Source organism: Amphibalanus amphitrite, unplaced genomic scaffold (assembly GCF_019059575.1).
Source record: "Amphibalanus amphitrite isolate SeventyFive unplaced genomic scaffold, NRLGWU_Aamphi_draft 000870F_arrow, whole genome shotgun sequence".
NCBI lineage: Eukaryota > Metazoa > Arthropoda > Thecostraca > Balanomorpha > Balanidae > Amphibalanus > Amphibalanus amphitrite.
In genome coordinates, this window is record NW_024882364.1 from 24349 (window position 1) to 47066 (window position 22718).

Consider the following 22718-nt stretch of genomic DNA (forward strand, 5'->3'; position numbering starts at 1 on the left):
CGAAAAAATGCGGACGAAGATTTGCGGACGAAGATTTGCGGGGACGAAGATTTGCGGACGAAGATTTGCGCAGACGAAGATTTGCGTGGACGAAGAAATGCGGACGAAGATTTGCGTAGACGAAGAAATGCGTGGACGAAAAAATGCTTGACGAAGAAATGCGCCGACGAAGAAATGCGGATACGAAGAAATGCGCTACGAATTTTTGCACCTACGAAGAAATGCGAGACGAAGTAATGCGACACGAATAAATGCGCCGACGAAGATTTGCGGACGAAGAAATGCGGACGAAGAATTGCGCGACGAAGAAAACTGTGTGCCGATCCCAGAAGTTTATGTTGTTTTTACTAACTACGCACATCCGGCCGCTAATTGAATACTGCTCTTGCGTGTGGCACACCGGATTTGTCCAGGATTTGCGGTTACTTGAGCGAATCCAGCGTCGCTGGACAAAGCAGATTGACGGTATGGCCCTTCTCCCCTATGGAGAGCGTCTACAGCTCCTAAACCTTTACTCTATCCAAGGCCGACTGCTACGGGCTGACCTCATACAGTGCTGGAAGATTTTTCACGGCCACTCATGTATCTTGCCGGCTGAACTATTTGCCCAGCCCACCCTAACCAGAACCCGTGGACACAGGTACAAAGCATTTCTCCCTGCCGTCAACACAGATGTGCGTAAAAGGTCGTTTGCAATTAGGTGTATACATGTTTGGAACTCTCTGTCTGACGCCACGGTGTGCGCTCCTACTATTTCGTCATTCAAGCAGGGCCTACACAGAGATATACATGATTTGCTGTATGCATATGTTTGATGTCGTCTATCTTATGCTACCTTCTTGTTAACTATTCCACACAACGAATGTACAACTGTTTAACACTTATGTATTCATGCCTTAACATTCAGATGTAATCTCACAGACGGGACGCAACTTTCCAGCCGCCCGCTTTCCATGATAGGTGTCTTTTGTATAGCTTTGCAAGGCTGGCACGTCCCTTGTGTACGGGGTTCCTAAATTCCTCTTCTTGACTCTCCTATCTCTATCCTACTGGACATTGTTGGAACCCAACCAGGTAAAACCAGGTAAAAAAGTTGTCAAATTTGTAGCACATTTTCAACACTTTCATATCAATATGGTGTCAGTGTGGCATGTAACCTAGCTAGGTTCAATATGTTCAGGGTTCAATTCAGAAGAGCTCAGCATAACTCACATAAGAGATAGACGGGGGCTTTACATGGGGTAGATGGCCTGATGACTTAGCTGGAATATGGCCAAAATTAAATTGACAGCTTTTAGGTGAAAGGTGGTGATTTGGGTTAAGGGGCGTTTGTTGAAGTCAACTACTGGGTTATTTTGCACCCACCCATTAAATGAAACTTCTGCTCCAATTCTACCCATTGAACCTCAATATCATGATCCACCTGTCCATCACTAGGTATCCTTCCTTATTACATAGAAACTTTGAATGGCATGGCAATTTATAATTTTAAATGACAATATTTTTGTTTCTTCTGTAGGTAGGTAGGTAGGTAGGTACACCAGACTGCTATGGACACTTTTCCAAGTTGGTGGGGCAAAAAACCTAATGTATATCTTGGTTTGAGTCGTTTGATTGAGTTGATTGATTCCTTTCATTGTCGCGTTTGAGTCGATTGAATCAATTCCCGAAAACTGCTCTGACTTGATTGATTTGATTGGTTTCCCAAATTTGTCGTGATTGAATTGATTGCTATTGATTGAGTCGTATACAACCCTAGTCGAGACCCCAGTAATGTGGGCGCTTCTTTGGCAGCTAATCGGCTGACCTGGCCGGTTGTTCAACAACCGGTAAACTGAACAGTGAGCAGGGGGCATCGCGCAGCTACCTCATATAACAAGGGCATTCTACACCGTCTGATGCTCTATTCGGCAGGACACTACTTTTCAACTGCCACACTTGCATTCATCGTAGCTAAAAGAAAAAAATCACGGGGCTGATCGAGAAAAAAAGCTCCATTCAAACTGCAGTAACTAGACATTTTGCAAATATTTTTTAATATGATGACCACAGATGACCTCCGTGACCTCACAGGTCAGCAATGCCTTCGCCTATTGCAGCTACCTTGACCGAATTCCAAATCAAAGCATATCATCGGGTAGCCCATAGGCCGTAGTAACTTTCCTTAAAAGCCGCTTCTCGATATGTGACCCCGTTTGACCTCGGCAGGGCAAAAGGTACAAATAAACGACACTCCATAGTCCATACGTCACAGCCCGGATTCAGCCCAGATTCGGGACACCTCCGATCAAGCTGAAACTCGCAAACAATGAAGGTCCTGACATGCCCAATCCACAGTCCGAGTCATTCGGTGGCATTCCCAGCCGTTTGACCTACAGAGGTCAGCAAAGGTCACGCGGCCCAAATTTGCACAGCAGATTGTGGCCCACCCAGTAGAGCTAGAGCGCTAAAAATGGCACCAATCGAGTCACAAGCATCTAATCTTACTTTCCCAATACCCATTTGACCTCTCAAGGTCATGCAATGACCAAAGGTCATTTGTGGGCTATGTCGAAAATAGGTACACTTGCACAGCAGTTTTCGAGTAGAGGGATTGACCGAATTCCAAATCAAAGCACATCATCGGGTAGCCCATAGGCCGTAGTAACTTTCCTTCAAAACTGCTTCTCGATACGTGACCCCGTTTGACCTCGGCAGGGCAAAATGTACAAATAATCGACACTCCATACGTCGCAGCCCGGATTCAGCCCAGATTCGGGACACCTCCGATCAAACTGAAACTCGCACACAATGGAATGTTTTATATCTTGCCTGAAACGATCCCTTGTGCGTTCCAAGACATTGCGTTGGAATATGACGTTAAAAATACCTAACATGCAGTTAAAAAGCAGATTCTGGGGCATTCACCGTCCTTGCTTCTTTCGCTGGAAACGATCGTCCAAAACAGTAAAATGGCTTTTTTCGACAAAATCTAATTTCGAGCGCAGTCTCGTCAATCAAACATTTGCAGTGCATGACGTTGAGCCATGCAGCGTTAACTCCGACTCCGGAGTCGGAGTCGGTAAGATATTGACGACTCCGACTCTGACTCCGGGCAGAACTGTCGACTCCGACCGACTCCAACTCCGACTCCGACTCCGCACTCCGCAGCCCTGGTTTAGAGGCTGGTAGAACTCTATTACCACGGAATATATAGTCTACGACAGAGTCGTAGACTATATATTCCGTGCTATTAGTTATTACTAAGGCCGGCTTGGTGGGCTTGGTTTACTAGGGGGAAAATATTGTTCCCCTGTGACGTCAAGGATTTGGTAGCAATGTGGTAGTTATCGAAATAGCCGTTCATGGCGCAATTGTTACATAAAGATTCTAGTTCAAATATTTGCAGAATCTGGTATTCCTTAGTGATGACGTCAGTCAGTCGGGAAGTTTTTCCTTCACAGTAAAAGATCACGAGATCCACGAGATCACAGCACTGAGCAGTGAGCACTATGAGCACGACCTTACTTACCGGACCTTACGTTTTCTATCATATTTCATAAGTTATAACATAACTTAGGCTGGGGGGATCCGTGCTATCGTAAGTTATATCGGACGTGGCTGCGAAACTTCTCTCGGTACGAAACTTCTCTTGATCGGAAGAAAATCGGAGGGATGAAAAAGAAAGAGGGGCAAATCGGAGCTACGTTGTACGTAAGTTGTTTCGCAGCGTTTAAATGCCAGTTTTACTACGATTTAAATGCCAAGCAGATCAGCTGACCTCGTAGTACCATGTCGATAAGGTCGAATTCCCCATACGTCTATAGTGTAAAAGTGACCCCTATTGCAAAGGGGCTGTCAGGGACATCTCCTCCTCTGTAAATTTGGAGGGATCATGTGTCGGCATTCCCACGTTCGTTTCGGAGTCCATCTGTTCCATTTGGAGCCCGTCAGTTGTCGTCAAGAGTTGGCGCAGCGAGCGCCCCGAAGACTGCGTCTGCGCACGAGGCTTCGCGATGGAGGAGTATTTTGACGAAATCGCCCTCGCTGCAGAATAAATAGAGGGACTTGTTGAGAAAGAGGAGGCCGCAGTGTGCCGACGACTTTAAACTGTACGCCAACGCCAAGACCAAGGCAATCAGGGGGCGCTCAGATGATCGGGAGGTTTCGATTGATCAGGGACCCACCAGGTGACCAGGGAACCCTCTGATAACTAGGGGTCCTTCCAATAACCAGGGACTCCTTCAATAACCAGGGGCCCCTCAGTAAACGTGGGCCACTCAGGTTACTGCAAGAGACAGGAGTCCCTTATAACCAGGGACCGGCAAGGTCTTTCAGGTCCGTTTTTGACAAAGCTGTTATTGATGTCATATGCGAGCAATTTGCCAGCAGCAGAGGGCCCTTTCAAGCCTTTTTAGGGCCGTTTAACGTCTCTTGAGTTTCCTTTGAGGCTAAGGGCCTCTTCAGCAGCCGAGGGGTCTTTGAGGCCTTTTGAGAGCCTCTTAACGTCAGCTGAGGACCGTTGGACGCCATCTGTTGGGGCCTTCTGATGGCCAGTAGATGCCAACTGAGGGCTCTCTGACACCAGCTGAGGGCACGCTGACACCAACTGGGGGCCTCCTGACACCAACTAAGGGCGCTTTTATATTTGACACGAGCTCAGGGCCCTTTGACGCCCTTTGAGACCTTCTGAGGTCCGTTTGACGCCAGCAGAGGACCCTTTGGGGGCATATGAGGGCCCTTTGCTGCCTTTTAAGCGGCCTTTGAGGCTTTTTGAGGGCCGCTTGACGCCACCTGAGGACCGTTGCGGTTGGACTCCAGTTACGGACCGTTTGAGGCCTTCTGATGGCCATTTTGCGCCAACTGAGGGCCGGGGGGCCCTCTGATACTAGCTGGGGGCCCTCTGACACCAGATAAGGGACCTTTAAGGCCTTCTGAAGTCCGGTTAACGCTAGCGGAGGGCCTTTTGAGGCCAAATGAGGGCCCTTTGAGACCTTATAAGGGCTCCTTGAGGCTTTTGAGGGCCGCGTGACGGCATCTGAGGACCGTTGTACTCCAGCTGACGACCGTTTGAGGCCTTCAGATGGACTTTTGGCGCCAGCTGAGGAGGGCTCACTGACACCAGCTGGGGGCCCTCTGACACAAGCTAAGGACTCTTTAAGGCCTTCGGAGGGTCGTTTGACGCGAGCTCAGGGCCCTCTGACGCAGGTTTAGGGCCTTTTGACGCCCTTTAAGGTCTTCTGAGGTAGGTTTAACGTTGGCTGAGAGCCATTTGAACCCATTTGAGGGCCCTTTGAGGCCATCTTGTGGCCCTTCATTTGGCCATCTGAGGGCCCTTTGACACCAGATGAGGGCCATTTGACGCTAACCGAGGGCCCTTCGAGACCATCTGAGGACCCGGTGACCCCATCTGTGGGCCCTTTGAGGTCTTTTGAGGGCCATTGAAATTTCACAATACCCCTGGCTGCGCTACTGGGCATTTATGGACTCGTATGGGCCTGCTGGGGAACGAGATGGGCCCTGCCGGTCTTCTCAATCATTATTTCAGTTCATTTTACATGGTCTTCGGCGGTCTAAAGATTAGGGGCCCCAACTCGAATGGGGGGGGGCCGTGTGCCCTCTCCTGTGTGTGGCCTTGCCGACACTACACCGCTTCCCCTCCCTCCGCCATAAACGCACCGCTGCACTGTTAGGCGCCGACAAATACGGACCGGCGCCGCAACCGCCTCCCCCGCGGCCTGCCTCGCGTTGACATAGCCCTTTCCGAACACCAGTGTAACCCCCACGCGGCCTAGGTATCGCCGCGCCCACCTGTCCGCGGCGCGGCCTCTAATGGCGTATCGGATCATTGATGGTGCGATACATGTTTTGGTCAGATTTTCGCAATTAACGCGAAAAATTGCCCAAAAGACTTTTTAAATTTCAAAATTGAAAAAAATATTACAAAAATGACGTGAAAGTGACCGTTTTCAACGTGTAAATTTAAAACGCTCTAGCGCAGCCGTTTTTGAAGAAATCGACTTCAAATTTTGCACACGTGTTCATCAACCATATTTGTTTAACATATATTTCGGTTTTGTGAAAATTTTGAAAATTTCTTATATTTTTCTCTTGAGAAAGAGGTAAAGCTTCGCTACGATCGGCCTTCCGATCGACCGAGAAGATTCGTAAAGTTAGTTCGTATCTTCACCATTTGCGATACAACTTGCGTATCTACTTAGCCTACGATGTGATGGATCCCTCCAATATCTGTTCCGATTCAACTTACGTTTGATCGCAACTGCGAGGTGCCTTGCGCTGTTATCTGAAATGACCATTTGGATCTTTTAACCCTCGCCCGCACATGGGGGGGGGGGGTGGTTGCCACCCCCCCCCCAGGTAGTCTTTCTGCTCTGCACTCAACATTTTTAGAGCTAGAAGGCTGATTTTTCGTATAGCTGCTCCTCTATCCTTTCTTGATGTCCACTGAAAATTTCAAGTTTCTGTGATTTTTGGTTTCGGAGATATGACCTTGTTTGTCAGGTCATGTCATGACCCAAATGGCCAATTCTCAACATATTGCGTTTGCCATGGGCCTTATGAGCTTTTGACACCCTGATTTCGGCCTTTTTTGCCAGTCTTACCTCCCACCTATCATGGAACATGTTGTTCGACGATGTACAGGGGTCAAGGTCAGGGTCAAGGTCAACCTAGGTCATCTAAGATAATTGCGTTTTAGGCAAGCTGAATTTACTTTTTTGAAGTTTTTTTGACTGCATTTTTGGTAAAAGCTTCTCAGATCATGATTTCATGTAATATGGACCCAAAAACAATCGGTGCACACATCAGTATACACACAGACACACACAGACATACAAACACATATAATTGACCTTGACCTAACTTGACCTGAAATGACCTCAGCAGCAAAATTCTGGTCGGGTAGTGTGACAAAGAGGTTCTAGCTGGCTTGGCACCAGAAAACAGCATCGTCATCGGTATTTGATAAGCAGCACACTTGATATCCAACGGTGACCCAAAACAGCAACATTTTTTTGTTTGACCTGACCTGGAAGGTCAATGACTGACCTGAGAAGGTAAAACTGGGTATCATTGGATTCGTCTCTTCCCAAAGAATCTTTTTGGTCTTTACCGCTAAGCTCTATCTCCAACAGGAACGAAATGGCGCGGGGGGGGGGGTGGCAACCACCCCCCCCCCCATGTGCGTTCTAGGATGGGAAAATGGCATGTGCGCCGTGCGGGCGAGGGTTAGTTAACTGAACCATGATCTTTTCAAGGATTACAATACAACGCCACCCGAGGCAATCGCCGATGCCAAATGCCATATGGCCATGCGATAGCCCTGCAAATGTGAAAAATCAATTTATCGCTTGGAACATTTTTCGAAAGCCCATCATTTATTTATGAGGGCAAAATAAACCCCTGCTGAATCCCTGCTAACTTCCGTTACATCACCTTTTTGTTGTTTCGTGCTCCAGATTCGTTTCAAATGCGTCAGATTTGGAACAGAGCGATTGCTACCATATCATCGGGCCTCATCATACTTGCATCCAACCCTGAACACATCAAGGCCCTATATACCAGGTAGGGTCGTCCGGCGATTCTACCTGATCGTGACGTCAGCTCGTGACGTCATCTGGGGGCAAGTCTTGAAGCCCCGTTTAAGTCCTATGCAAATGGGCGATTTTTGAAGCGCTGTAGAACAAACCCTGCTAAAGCTAGCACAAAACTAAGTGTATCATCGGAAAGCCGAGACATTTTTCTTCGAATTATCTAAGAAGCGTTTTTCACTAAACCCATTAGTTTTTCCAAAAATGCGTAAAAAAGCCCCCATGCCTCCGCAGCCTCCCTTCCGCCGGTCGCCACGCCGCCGCGGTAGTGTAGTGGTTAGGATGCTTGCGCCGTAATCCAAAGATCGTGCGTTCGAATCTAGGCGCGGGTCGTATTTAAATCGAAATTGCAAGCGGAATGTGTGCTTTTTCTTGATAAATCACTTATATTACAGCTAACCGTTCATAAAACTATCGATAACAATTGACTGAAAGTCTGAAACCCAAAATATAGAATACATTCTAATAAAACAAATTCAAATATGGCGGCCGTTGCGCCAGGCTCCGCCCCCGACTCCGCCCCTTCGTGTGACGTCATCTGTGCACTTGGACACACAGGGAGATAGTGGACGACATGGGCCTGGAACACATCACACGCAATCACACACGTATCACCTCTGCGTATCACACGGTATCACACCAAGATCACAGAACGCGAGCGCAACGCAACACAACATTTCCAACAACAACAACCTATATACCGTGAGTCTTGCAACAACCCAAGGCAACAACCGCCCGTCCCCCCAGCGAATGTTGGTTTGCCTCAAGAACCTCAACCTAGAAGTCCCTTGGTTCGTCTAAAAAACTGGTGAGGATTTTTTCTCATTACTGATTACTTTATTTTTTCACATTTTATTTTTAATTGACCACCACATGACAATGATAAATGGTCTTAGGGCAGACCTTCACTTCAACTTAACACTATGCGTGATTGTCCAGGAAATTACGTGCGTGATCTGCGAGTTTGCTTGTTTTGCAGAAAATCAGTACGCAGATGAGGTTCAGCTGATAGGAAATATACAGGGTCGGCTACACTGGGGTCACGCTGACGCAGATTGTCAAGGAAATGCCGGACGCTCAGTGCAGGAATTGCCAGATCAAGATAGGACGGTCAGGATATTCCGTACTGATATAAAGTTCAGAGCTAACTATTTTGCAGAATCTGTGAGATTGTGTGATATGAGAGTTATTGGCACACTTGGTGGCGCACTGTATGAATCCAAGTGATGTAATTAATCATTGTTTCTTTAATTTTCATGTGTTATTGATGTCTTATTAACTAAATAAACTATTTATCAATAGAATAGTATAGAAGATAGCAAACTTGAGCATTTGTTGCGAAACCATTTATTAGTTGTCATTAGGTATTGTGTCAGCATACAATAATTCATGGAAATTCTGGAAAATAGCAGAAACCAATGTTAAGAGACTAGAGAGTCTTGCAATCACGGATCCCCAGATCACGTGCTTAATTTCCTGGATGGTCACGCATAGTGTAGCTCGGCCCAAGGCTATATAAACCAGGTAGAACGCTCCCGAAGAAAAAGTGGTGACAAGCAATATTTAGTTGCCGCGACCCTCACTTGTTCAAGACTATATCCGCAAGCAGCATTTACAAGCTAGCGGAAATCGACCAATCGGCGTTCGGCAATACTCAACGCTGATTGGCCCGATGCTCGTGACGAAATTGCGGGGGATTGCAGCTACTCCCCTATGGCGTTTCATTGACTTATGACTTTTGAAGGGGATTTGTATCAGTTTTTGTTGGGTTTGAGGCCATTTTTGAGCTTGGATATTCTTTCCATGACCTTTGACTATATAATAACGACATTTAATCATGACATTTCTATATACTACCGGTGTCACATCGGCCAAAAAGACCGAAGTACATGGGATAGACGGACCCCTGCTGATGGGGCCACACATGCCGGCGTGTGGTCATCGGAGGCCCATGAGGGCTCGACATTGGCCCTTTATGGGTCGGTATAGGCCCAGTGGGTCCAGTGCAGGCCTACCAGGGGCCGGTGGCATATAATGTAAGGCTGTCTCGGGACGAATTGAGGGCTCATGGGGGCCATATAGGACCATTAGGGACCACATAAGCCAATCAGGGGTCCATTTAGGCCAATAAAGGCGCTTCAGGGACTTGAAGAGGCCATTCAAGAGCCGTGGTGGGCCCATGAGGGGACGGCATTGGTCCATCAGGTGCAGTCAGGGGATGTTGTACGGGTTTCTCAGTGACCCATTTGGGCATATCAGTGACCAATTTAGACCCAGCAGGGGGCTTTGTAGACCTATCAGGGGCTGGTGATGGTTTATCGGAGGCCAGCGTTAGTCCATCGGGGCACGGCATGCCCATCAGAGGTAAGTGCGGGCCCACGCTGAACAATGATGGCCCTTCAACGGCCCCTAATGGATCTAGATTGACCCATGTTCCATGATGTGTCATGTAATGCCCCTATGGCAGGCCTACTCAGACCCCTGATGGACGTTCCCGGCCTCTGATGACCCTATACTGAATCCTGGTGGGGCTCTAAGAGTCTCCAATAACCCTTCTTCAGCCCATTATTACCATACGCTGACACTAGAGGCCCCACATCAGCCGCAGGGCAGTCCGTGCCAAGACAGCATGTCTTTTCGGCCGATATTACATCGGTAATATTAATTAAAATCATGATTTTATGGTGCCATTATATAGCTAACAGTCATAAGAAATATATTTCAACTCGAAAACAGCTCGAAACAGCATATAATCTTAAAGAAACCCCTCCGAAATCCAAAAGCCTATTCGGGTCCATAGAGAATAACTGCGGTCCCCCGCAATTTCGTCACGAGCGTCGGGCCAATCAGCGTCGAGCACTGCCGAGCGCTGATTGGTGGATTTTCCGCTAGCGCGTGAGTGCTGCTCGCGGAACAAGAGTTCGTCGACAATCCTCCACAAACGTCTGTCACCACTTTTCGTAATGCTAAACAGCCGGAGCGTACCCCCCTGGCTCGGCCTTTACTTGCCTGATTTCAGACCTCAGCCTAATCATACAGATCCTACTGCTATGTAGTAACATTGGGTAATTTGTCGACATTCATCACTTGTTTAGTTGTTTCAGGAAAAAATGGATTCAAACAAAACTGAAGTTGTGATTGTGTCAGCTGCAAGGACACCAATTGGTAAGTGAAAAGCTGAATGGTCCAAAAGATGAAAAGGTGAAGTGACCCACTCCATCCCTTCTTATCTTAGAAAAGGTGACTATCAGTTATGGAATTTTCACCCTATAAAGATTCAGAAACATATCCCCTGAAGTAAAGACATCAGCCAGCCTAATAAAATTGAAGCCACTGATAAACTCTGAATAGACTCTGTAGACCCACCATATCAAATGATATGTTATGTGACATCCTTTGACAAAGGAACTTCATAACCTTTGGCTTTGACATGACCCTGACCCAAGACCAACATTCTGAGCTGATTTTTCCATAGCTAAGAGTATATCATTTGACAGTCCTGACTCCTGAGCATGAACAGTGTGAATGTGTCAAAATTGCTTCTCTGACCAATTTTGGCTATGTTGTTTTGCAAAAGCAGACCAGCTACTGTGGAGCCTTAGATTTCACCTCAGAGATCACCAGTTGACCTGTGACCTTAAAATTGGGTACCAGTTGCAGTGTTTAAGGAAATATACCACTTTCCTCAAATAACTATTTTGTGACAGTATTATTATTTTTTCTGTGTAAAAAGATCTGAAAAAATTGTACAAATTTTCCAAAGTAATTCTTCACTATTTTCATATTGGAAGAATTATATTCCATCTTTGGTAGAGGCTAAATAGCGGTGGTGCTGAAGTGTATTACTCATGGATTAATCATATTGTATAGTTCAAAAGCAACTGCATGCTGATTCCCTGAGCTTAGCCTCTGCGGCTGGCTGCTGCTTTCTTGGCATTCTTCTACAAGTGACGCATTCTTTTGTGTCATTCAAGAGACAAGGTGCTCTTTTCGAAACGAGAAATGAAATATCATTGCCTAGGGTGATTTTCGGGGCTTAAAGCTCCCGATTTGTGCCAGTCTCAGCTCAAGCCACAAAACTGATATTCCTGAGGGGTGTTCACGGGCACCGCACACTGCCGCGTGCGGTGTGTGCGGAGCGTCCAGCAGGCGTGGGGGTAGGGGATGGGTACCTAGGCGGCTCTGACGTCACGGCTGCGTGCGGTGGACGGTCCGCTGTGGCCAGTCCCGACCGGCCACAGCGGTCGTTGTGTGCGGTGACGGAAGGCTGACGTAGGGACGCAGTGGGCGGAGCTTGGAGGCTGTGTGCGGTCCGACCGCACACAGGGCCCGTGAACAGCCCTCTGTTCAAAACTCTATTTTGAAAGTGGTATATTTCCTTTAAAAGCGTATACGCTCGTTATTTTGTGAAGCTCATAATCTCAGGGGTGGAACGGCGAGGGAGCCCCCCCCCCCCGTGCGTACCCACTGTACGGGACTGCGCATCGTAAGCCGTAAGCCGTAACGTTCGGTGTGGCCAACCAGGCGGCCGTCCAGTCGGAACACCGGCCGGTTGTTCAGTCTGTGTGCATTCTTGCACTTGATCACGATCCCATTGTCACTTTGTGTTGCCGTTATGTGATTCAGGCTCGTTTCTGGGCTCGCTTTCTACGGTTAAGAGTCACCAGCTGGGCAGCCTGGTCATCAAAGAAGTGCTGGCACGGGCCGGGGTCGACCCGTCTGAGGTCAGCGAGGTCATCATGGGTCAGGTGAGAGCGATGGCGCCGGTGGCAGACAATAGTGAACGCGACGGTGGGCCATACACTGACTGGGGACATATCTACTTTTGGTTAAAGGTCAGGGACTGCGAGCTAGGAATAGAGCACAAGATGTAGCATGCACATTGCAAACAGACCTTGCAAGTATGCATTACAGATATTCTACGTATAACCACCGGCCATAGACGCAAACTGTGGCGATCCGCCCGCTCTGTTGCTGACATGTGGTTCTGGCGTGCCTGCCGGTATGCTCAGTTCGCCTGGCGGCAGTGACGCCCGCGGCTGGTCTGACTCGGGTGTGTTTTTTTTTTTTTTTTGTCAGGTGCTGCCGGCCGGCCAGGGACAGAACCCGGCCCGGCAGGCCGCCGTCAGCGCCGGTGTGCCCGTCCACGTGCCCGCCAGTGGTGTCAACATTGTGTGCGGCTCCGGGCTGAAGTGAGTGGAGGTCAGGACAGTGCCTCAGGTCCAGGCGGTATCACGTACTGAGTGGGCCGTGAACTCAGCCAAGGCTGGACACAACCTTACCAAAGACTTGCTCATCGTAAGACTCGTTTGGTGTATCTAATCAAGGGGTTCGTTGAGACGGTGGACCATGACATCATGGGAGTATAATACTGCTATATCATTATAGTTATGTGTTTGAAGATAATGACGTGTGGAAACATGTGGACTGTGGAGATTAACTGTCCACCTGCTCCGACGACTGAACCGTCAGTTAATGTGCTCACCGTGTCCTCACGCGCAGGGCGGTGTGTAACGCGGCGCAGGCGATCCGCTGCGGGGAGGCGCGGCTCGTAGTGGCCGGCGGCCAGGAGTCCATGTCGCAGGCGCCGCACCTTATGGGCCTGCGCACCGGACAGAAGCTGGGAGACGCCCAGCTAAGGGACAGCCTGCTGGCCGACGGCCTGCAGGACGCCTTCTCCGGGATACACATGGGAGTCACCGGTGGGTGCTGGGTGTCCCGGGAGTGACGGTGGGTGCCGAGTGTTCTGGGAGTGAGCGCCCCGATAGGCCACTCTCCGCTCCCATGAATGCCCCTCAATCAGGACGCCAATATGGTGTCTGAGAGAGTTTGATATATTAGTCAACGAATTGTCACTCCTATAATACGACATGGCTACCGTCGATATTGCACAGTCCATGACGTTTTCGCCCCATGATTAGTGTTAATGTTGTTACCGGCGCTGCTCACCCTAGGCGAGTCAGAGCGACTCTCCGCAGGTGTACAGTCAGCTGGACAATTAGGTCATTAGGCGCCATCAGCCGGGATTTAATGGGCGACCGTCTAACGCCCCGCCCTCTCCCCGAGGCCCTCATGGCTGGAGAGAGTGCGATACTCAACACCTGGGCAGAGTCGATGGACCGTTTTACGCTACTCTCGGCAGCGACTGCATGTTTACCATGCCAGTGACGCCTTTCCAACTTGCTAAATCTAATTTTCAACGCAAGAAATTTCACGAACGCTTGCGAATGCCGACATTATGAATACAAGCTTCACGCTGAAGTGCCACCTTTTTGTCCTTGCTTTGATGAATATAATGATTTTTTATTTATTGTTTTTGCTCGACTTCGTTTATGTTTTTTTCTGCGTTTTATGATTTTTGCTCTACTTCCGAAAATGTTGGTTTGGGGATTCGCTCTATCAGGGCTTTGGCTCTATCGAGTCATCACTTTTCGAGCTATTTACTTGTAGCTATTTATTTGTAGAACGGGCTATGCGTTCACCACATCCTATCAATAACCCCCCTTGGTGTCGGTTGTCCTCAGCGGAGAACATTGCCAAGCAGTTCTCCATTTCTCGGTCGGAGCAGGACGAGTACGCGTGCCGGTCTCAGTCGCTGACCAGGGCGGCGGTGGAGGCCGGCCGATTCGCCGCCCAGATCGTACCCGTGTCCGTCCAGTCGCGCAAGGGTGTCACAGAGGTGACGGCAGACGAGTTCCCGCGCCCGGAGACCACCACCGAAACGCTGGCCAAGCTGAAACCGGCCTTCGTCACGGTCAGTCGCTAGAAGTGTTGAAAGTAGCCGTGCAGGTGCACTTTGCGTCATCGCTTTCCGATCTCGGGTCTTATTTGACTCACTGGGCCTCGCTTTTAATTTTTATTTGTTATTGGAAGATCAGCTGGACAACGTGGACTTCCACTACTTTTTCCCTTTTTGTTTTTTTTTCTTGATAAGAATAATCACAATTCACTGTTTTTTCTGCATTTTAATTATGTATTTTCTGTTTGGATGAATTGTGTTTGCTTTCTGCTTATCAATTAATATGTGTATTCATTATGCTCGCAGGACGGCAGTGGCACTGTGACGGCCGGTAACGCCTCGGGGCTGAACGACGGCGCGGCGGCCGTCCTGCTGATGAGCGCGGAGGAGGCGGCCACCCGCCGGCTCACCCCGCTGGCACGTGTCGTCTCCAGCGCCTCCTACGGCGTGGAGCCCAGCATCATGGGCACGGGCCCGATCCCGGCCACCCGACTGGCGGTGAGTGGCGCACGGGAGGCGTGTTAGGCACAGTCGGGGTGTTTGGAATACGGAGAGATTAGCCGGCTTTCGGGAGTAGATAAGGGAGAGGGTAATAGCTATGTACAAAACTCGTAATTCGAGAGAAGCAACACGTCAAATAGCTGTCAAGCTTCCAAAGCTGAGCAATCTGATCCTGTAAAGGACATTGGCGTCTGGACGTAAAGGCATTTGAAATCATGAAGTAAATGTCACGCAATCTCAACCAAATGTTCAGGCCATCGTTTATTATTGTTCGTCGATGATGATGATGATTTGGTGTTTTAGGGCACACCACCAACGAGGCTATACGGCTAATTGTTCGTCACGTATTACTCACGAGTCACGATATGTTAATTAATGACGGTAGTCATATTCCGGTTGCACCACTCTCGAAGTACATATATACCATCCGCAGAGTTGAGCTACATTTCGGCGTTCCGTTCCAGCTGGAGCGGGCCGGCTGGAGTATGGACGACGTGGACTTGTTTGAGATCAACGAGGCGTTCGCGGCGCAGGCGCTGGCCGTGCAGCGCACGCTCGGCGCGCCCATCGACAAGGTCAACGTCAACGGCGGCAGCATCGCGCTGGGACACCCGCTGGGGGCCTCAGGTCAGTCGGTGTGAACAATGCCGTCAGCAGCGCTACCAGACCTTTATCCTCATCACACAACACTTAGACAGACAGGATAGGGTCGGATGTCTCGTCTTACCGTTTTTCATCATTCAGACATGTTTACTTTATGGGTGGGGTGACTAGCTTCTGAGCACGGACGGTGTTTAGCATGGAAGTTGAAAACTCGTGCGGGGTTCTGGTCCTCCACGCGGCCGTCCCTACAGTGTCACTCTTCCCACGAACCCTCGTGACCGCTGCTCTCCCTCCCCAGGCGCGCGGGTGCTCGTCACGCTGCTGTACGCGCTGAGGGAGCGCCAGCTGAAGAAGGGCGTGGCTGCGCTCTGTATCGGCGGCGGCATGGGCATCGCCATGTGTGTCGAGCTCATGTGACGTCGTCACCGGGTCGCTTCCACGGGAACCGCGCCGCCGCAGAGGGAGGGTCGCCACCCGCCACTGCTGCAGCATCGGGAGATGAGGCCAGTCGAACCCCGTTAGGGGCTGTACCAAAATGATATTTCACTATACTCGTATACTCGTGCCTTTCTTGCCCACATGTATAATGTGCGTGCCAGTGGGCGTTTCCGATCAAACATTTTGTACCGAGCGTTTTACACTTGGCGGGCCAGTGAAGAGTTGTCTTCCCATCGACGGCTGCGCTCTGTAGCTGTATTGTTTTGGACGTTGGGCTGTCCGATGTGCTGTACCATCGTTGTTCTTTTGGTGATGGTTTTTGGTGACGGTCGAAGCTTTCTGAGTGAACGGGCGAGGGCTTTTATCGTTGACGTTTTGCCCCTTAGAACGTGTTCTTTGTTGCCAGTATAGCTTGATCATGACAGGCACGTCAGCGTGCATATCAGGAATTCAATCGTATTTGCCAAAGGTATGGAAGCTCAAGGCTCGCAAGTTTTTAGCATCTTGTTTTTGTTCCGTAATGGGAGCCTGCCGACGTTAGATCTATGTATTTTGTCATCTGCCATATCAGCACGTTGTCTGTTTTGTTGCCAGAAAATACTCAGATTGGTTATCGTGCGTTGATACTGTTACGTTTTTCTGTTAATGCTTTACGAAATACTCATTAGTCGTTTTGAGTTGTTGATTTGGTTATTTGGAAAATATATTATTCATCCACCTGCTCTTAAGTACTTTTGCCTTTGCATTATAAAGCCTCTTCTCATCTTCGTTCACGAATCAGGTACTTCCTTCTGCTCAAAATGTCACGATTGTCTTACGTTTGCTGTTTACCATTATACTTTCTATATCTGGCATCTGCTTGGTGCCTGTCTCCGTCAGGCGCTTGCAGTGATGTCGCGCGGGCTACCTCTCGGTCGTGGCTATCTATCGTTGCCGGCTGGCGGCCGTACCTACATGGGCCAAGACCCATGTTCCTGGAAAGTACTAGAACAGCACGAACGTCTCACGATAATGTGACCATCGGTCAGAATTTATCGCCCACGCACTCATAGCTATGAGCCACTCAATTACGAGTGACCTTCGTTTGTAACTTGTAAGCAAAGTGTGGTTTTGTACACGGTTGGTTGCAGTGGGCAGAATCAGGGTATATTGAGTGGCAGAATCAGGGCAGAATAGCCCTTCCTCAGTTCTTCGGAACCGTTAAAACACAGTTCCGAGATCATTCAAGATTTTTCTTGATTGCAGTCTGATTAAAAGAAAATGGCATTCGGACTATTTTCAAATGGTTAAAATAGAAATGGGATGAAACGATAAATACATCTATCTATCCGTTGATTTTTAGTGGCCCTCTGAGTGTTGTAGAAAGCGATTGTTGAGTACGACGAGTACGACTAAACATTTGGCATTGTATTAGTACCGTATGTCTGTATACTTAGCGAATTATTGACATTGACGTTCAGCGACAGATTCGCGGACCCCTAGGAATCCGCTGAAAATCCCTATATAGAGGTAACTTGGGGCGTAGAGTCGCGTGGTGCAATCCGTTAAACCCTACACCTAATACTTTTCCCGCTAGAGGGCAGCAAAGTTCCAGCGACAGATTCGCCGGACCCCTAGGAATCCAATGAAAATCCCTATATAGGGGTAACTTGGGGCGTAGAGTCGCGTGGTGCAATCCGTTAAACCCTGCACCTAATACTTTTCCCGCTAGAGGGCAGCAAAGTTCCAGCGACAGATTCGCCGGACCCCTAGGAATCCGCTGAAAATCCCTACATAGGGGTAACTTGGGGCGTAGAGTCGCGTGGCGTAATCCGTTAAACCCTACACCTAATACTTTTCCCGCTAGAGGGCAGCAAAGTTCCAGCGACAGATTCGCCGGACCCCTAGGATTCCGCTGAAAATCACTACACAGGGGTAACTTGGGGCGTAGAGTCGCGTGGTGCAATCCGTTAAACCCTACACCTAATACTTTTCCCGCTAGAGGGCAGCAAAGTTCAAGCGACAGATTCGCCGGACCCCTAGGATTCCGCTGAAATAGGGGTAACTTGGTCGCCGGACCCCTGGGATTCCGCTGAAAATCACTACATAGAGGTAACTTGGGGCGTAGAGTCGCGTGGTGCAATCCGTTAAACCCTACACCTAATACTTTTCCCGCTAGAGGGCAGCAAAGTTCCAGCGACAGATTCGCCGGACCCCTAGGATTCCGCTGAAAATCCCTACATAGGGGTAACTTGGGGCGTAGAGTCGCGTGGTGCAATCCGTTAAACCCTACACCTAATACTTTTCCCGCTAAAGGTCAGCAAAGTTCCAGCGACAGATTCGCCGGACCCCTAGGAATCCGCTAAAAATCCCTATATAGGAGTAACTTGGGGCGTAGAGTCGCGTGATGCAATCCGTTAAACCCTACACCAAATACTTTTCCCGCTAGAGGGCAGCAAAGTTCCAGCGACAGATTCGCCGGACCCCTAGGATTCCGCTGAAAACCCTACATAGGGGTAACTTGGGGCGTAGAGTCGCGTGGTCCAATCCGTTAAACCCTACACTCATACTTTTCCCGCTAGAGGGCAGAAAAGTTCCAGCGACAGATTCGCCGGACCCCTAGGAATCCGCTAAAAATCCCTATGTAGGGGTAACTTGGGGCGTAGAGTCGCGTGGTGCAATCCGTTAAACCCTACACCAAATACTTTTCCCGCTAGAGGGCAGCAAAGTTCCAGCGACAGATTCGCCGGACCCCTAGGAATCCGCTGAAAATCCCTACATAGGGGTAACTTGGGGCGTAGAGTCGCGTGGTGTAATCCGTTAAACCCTACACCTAATACTTTTCCCGCTAGAGGGCAGCAAAATTCCAGCGACAGATTCGCCGGACCCCTAGGAATCCGCTGAAAATCCCTACATAGGGGTAACTTGGGGCGTAGAGTCGCGTGGTGCAATCCATTAAACCCTACACCTAATACTTTTCCCGCTAGAGGGCAGCAAAGTTCAAGCGACAGATTCGCCGGACCCCTAGGATTCCGCTGAAATAGGGGTAACTTGGTCGCCGGACCCCTGGGATTCCGCTGAAAATCACTACATAGAGGTAACTTGGGACGTAGAGTCGCGTGGTGCAATCAGTTAAACCCTACACCTAATACTTTTCCCGCTAGAGGGCAGCAAAGTTCCAGCGACAGATTCGCCGGACCCCTAGGAATCCGCTGAAAATCCCTACATAGGGGTAACTTGGGGCGTAGAGTCGCGTGGCGTAATCCGTTAAACCCTACACCTAATACTTTTCCCGCTAGAGGGCAGCAAAGTTCCAGCGACAGATTCGCCGCACCCCTAGGAATCCGCTGAAAATCCCTACATAGGGGTAACTTGGGGCGTAGAGTCGCGTGGCGTAATCCGTTAAACCCTACACCTAATAATTTTCCCGCTAGAGGGCAGCAAAGTTCCAGCGACAGATTCGCCGGACCCCTAGGATTCCCCTGAAAATCACTACACAGGGGTAACTTGGGGCGTAGAGTCGCGTGAGGCAATCCGTTAAACCCTACACCTAATACTTTTCCCGCTAGAGGGCAGCAAAGTTCAAGCGACAGATTCGCCGGACCCCTAGGATTCCGCTGAAATAGGGGTAACTTGGTCGCCGGACCCCTGGGATTCCGCTGAAAATCACTACATAGGGGTAACTTGGGGCGTAGAGTCGCGTGGTGCAATCCGTTAAACCCTACACCTAATACTTTTCCCGCTAGAGGGCAGGAAAGTTCCAGCGACAGATTCGCCGGACCCCTAGGATTCCGCTGAAAATCCCTACATAGGGGTAACTTGGGGCGTAGAGTCGCGTGGTGCAATCCGTTAAACCCTACACCTAATACTTTTCCCGCTAGAGGTCAGCAAAGTTCCAGCGACAGATTCGCCGGACCCCTAGGAATCCGCTAAAAATCCCTATATAGGAGTAACTTGGGGCGTAGAGTCGCGTGATGCAATCCGTTAAACCCTACACCAAATACTTTTCCCGCTAGAGGGCAGCAAAGTTCCAGCGACAGATTCGCCGGACCCCTAGGATTCCGCTGAAAATCCCTACATAGGGGTAACTTGGGGCGTAGAGTCGCGTGGTCCAATCCGTTAAACCCTACACCTAATACTTTTCTCGCTAGAGGGCAGCAAAGTTCCAGCGACAGATTCGCCGGACCCCTAGGAATCCGCTAAAAATCCCTATGTAGGGGTAACTTGGGGCGTAGAGTCGCGTGATGCAGTCCGTTAAACCCTACACTTAATACTTTTCCCGCTAGAGGGCAGCAAAGTTCCAGCGACAGATTCACCGGACCCCTAGGCATCCGCTGAAAATCCCTACATAGGGGTAACTTGGGGCGTAGAGTCGCGTGGTGTAATCCGTTAAACCCTACACCTAATACTTTTCCCGCTAGAGGGCAGCAAAGTTCCAGCGAAAGATTCGCCGGACCCCTAGGATTCCGCTGAAAATCACTACACAGGGGTAACTTGGGGCGTAGAGTCGCGTGGTGCAATCCATTCAACCCTACACCTAATACTTTTCCCGCTAGAGGGCAGCAAAGTTCAAGCGACAGATTCGCCGGACCCCTAGGATTCCGCTGAAATAGGGGTAACTTGGTCGCCGGACCCCTGGGATTCCGCTGAAAATCACTTCATAGGGGTAACTTGGGACGTAGAGTCGCGTGGTGCAATCCGTTAAACCCTACACCTAATACTTTTCCCGCTAGAGGGCAGCAAAGTTCCAGCGACACATTCGCCGGACCCCTAGGAATCCGCTGAAAATCCCTATATAGGGGTAACTTGGGGCGTAGAGTCGCGTGGTCCAATCCGTTAAACCCTACACCTAATAATTTTCCCGCTAGAGGGCAGCAAAGTTCAAGCGACAGATTCGCCGGACCCCTAGGATTCCGCTGAAATAGGGGTAACTTGGTCGCCGGACCCCTGGGATTCCGCTGAAAATCACTACATAGGGGTAACTTGGGGCGTAGAGTCGCGTGGTTCAATCCGTTAAACCCTACACCTAATACTTTTCCCGCTAGAGGGCAGCAAAGTTCCAGCGACAGATTCGCCGGACCCCTAGGATTCCGCTGAAAATCCCTACCTAGGGGTAACTTGGGGCGTAGAGTCGCGTGGTGCAATCTGTTAAACCCTACACCTAATACTTTTCCCGCTAGAGGTCAGCAAAGTTCCAGCGACAGATTCGCCGGACCCCTAGGAATCCGCTGAAAATCCCTATATAGGAGTAACTTGGGGCGTAGAGTCGCGTGATGCAATCCGTTAAACCCTACACCAAATACTTTTCCCGCTAGAGGGCAGCAAAGTTCCAGCGACAGATTCGCCGGACCCCTAGGATTCCGCTGAAAATCCCTACATAGGGGTAACTTGGGGCGTGGAGTCGCGTGGTGCAGTCCGTTAAACCCTACACCTAATACTTTTCCCGCTAGAGGGCAGCAAAGTTCAAGCGACAGATTCGCCGGACCCCTAGGATTCCGCTGAAATAGGGGTAACTTGGTCGCCGGACCCCTGGAATTCCGCTGAAAATCACAACATAGGGGTAACTTAGGGCGTAGAGTCGCGTGGTGCAATCCGTTAAACCCTACACCTAATAATTTTCCCGCTAGAGGGCAGCGAAGTTCCAGCGACAGATTCGCCGGACCCCTAGGATTCCGCTGAAAATCACTACACAGGGGTAACTTGGGGCGTAGAGTCGCGTGGTGCAATCCGTTAAACCCTACACCTAATACTTTTCCCGCTAGAGGGCAGCAAAGTTCCAGCGACAGATTCGCCGGACCCCTAGGAATCCGCTGAAAATCCCTATATAGGGGTAACTTGGGGCGTAGAGTCGCGTGGTGCAATCCGTTAAACCCTACATCTGATACTTTTCCCGCTAGAGGGCAGCAAAGTTCCAGCGACAGATTCGCCGGACCCCTAGGATTCCGATGAAAATCCCTACATAGGCGTAACTTGGGGCGTAGAGTCGCGTGGTGTAATTCGTTAAACCACACACCTAATACTTTTCCCGCTAGAGGGCAGCAAAGTTCCAGCGACAGATTCGCCGGACCCCTAGGAATCCGCTGAAAATCCCTATATAGGGGTAACTTGGGGCGTAGAGTCGCGTGGTGCAATCCGTTAAACCCTACACCTAATACTTTTCCCGCTAGAGGGCAGCAAAGTTCCAGCGACAGATTCGCCGGACCCCTAGGAATCCGCTGAAAATCCCTATATAGGGGTAACTTGGGGCGTAGAGTCGCGTGGTGCAAGCCGTTAAACCCTACACCTAATAATTTTCCCGCTAGAGGGCAGCAAAGTTCCAGCGACAGATTCGCCGTACCCCTAGGATTCCGCTGAAAATCACTACACAGGGGTAACTTGGGGCGTAGAGTCGCGTGGTGCAATCCGTTAAACCCTACACCTTATACTTTTCCCGCTAGAGGGCAGCAAAGTTCCAGCGACAGATTCGCCGGACCACTAGGATTCCGCTGAAATAGGGGTAACTTGGTCGCCGGACCCCTGGGATTCCGCTGAAAATCACTACATAGGGGTAACTTGGGGCGTAGAGTCGCGTGGTGCAATCCGTTAAACCCTACACCTTATACTTTTCCCGCTAGAGGGCAGCAAAGTTCCAGCGACAGATTCGCCGGACCCCTAGGATTCCGCTGAAAATCCCTACATAGAGGTAACTTGGGGCGTAGAGCCGCGTGGTGCAATCTGTTAAACCCTACACCTAATACTTTTCCCGCTAGAGGGCAACAAAGTTCCAGCGACAGATTCGCCGGACCGGCCTAGGAATCCGCTGAAAATCCCTATATAGTGGTAGCTTGGGGCGTAGAGTCGCGTGGGGCAATCCGTTAAACCCTACATCT

General features: G+C 49.7%; 1 protein-coding gene across 9 annotated transcripts; it reads left to right on the forward strand.

The window, feature by feature from the left end:
* The first annotated feature begins 421 nt into the window (after positions 1-421).
* Positions 422-16598, forward strand: LOC122367434 (acetyl-CoA acetyltransferase, cytosolic-like). Of its 9 annotated transcripts, XM_043340499.1 has the most exons (10): positions 488-640; positions 8337-8397; positions 10685-10754; positions 12216-12337; positions 12669-12781; positions 13077-13291; positions 14114-14343; positions 14635-14826; positions 15294-15456; positions 15731-16598. In XM_043340499.1, exons 3-10 carry the CDS (start codon positions 10700-10702, stop codon positions 15847-15849), a joined length of 1209 nt encoding a protein of 402 aa, XP_043196434.1. In that variant the 5' UTR covers positions 488-640; positions 8337-8397; positions 10685-10699; the 3' UTR covers positions 15850-16598. The 9 variants fall into 9 exon arrangements, with proteins under 9 accessions (XP_043196438.1, XP_043196434.1, XP_043196435.1 ...); XM_043340503.1 differs by lacking the exons at positions 488-640; positions 8337-8397 and adding an exon at positions 422-465 and having other exon boundaries at positions 10694-10754; XM_043340500.1 differs by lacking the exons at positions 488-640; positions 8337-8397 and adding an exon at positions 8193-8291 and having other exon boundaries at positions 10694-10754.
* Positions 16599-22718: the final 6120 nt, after the last annotated feature.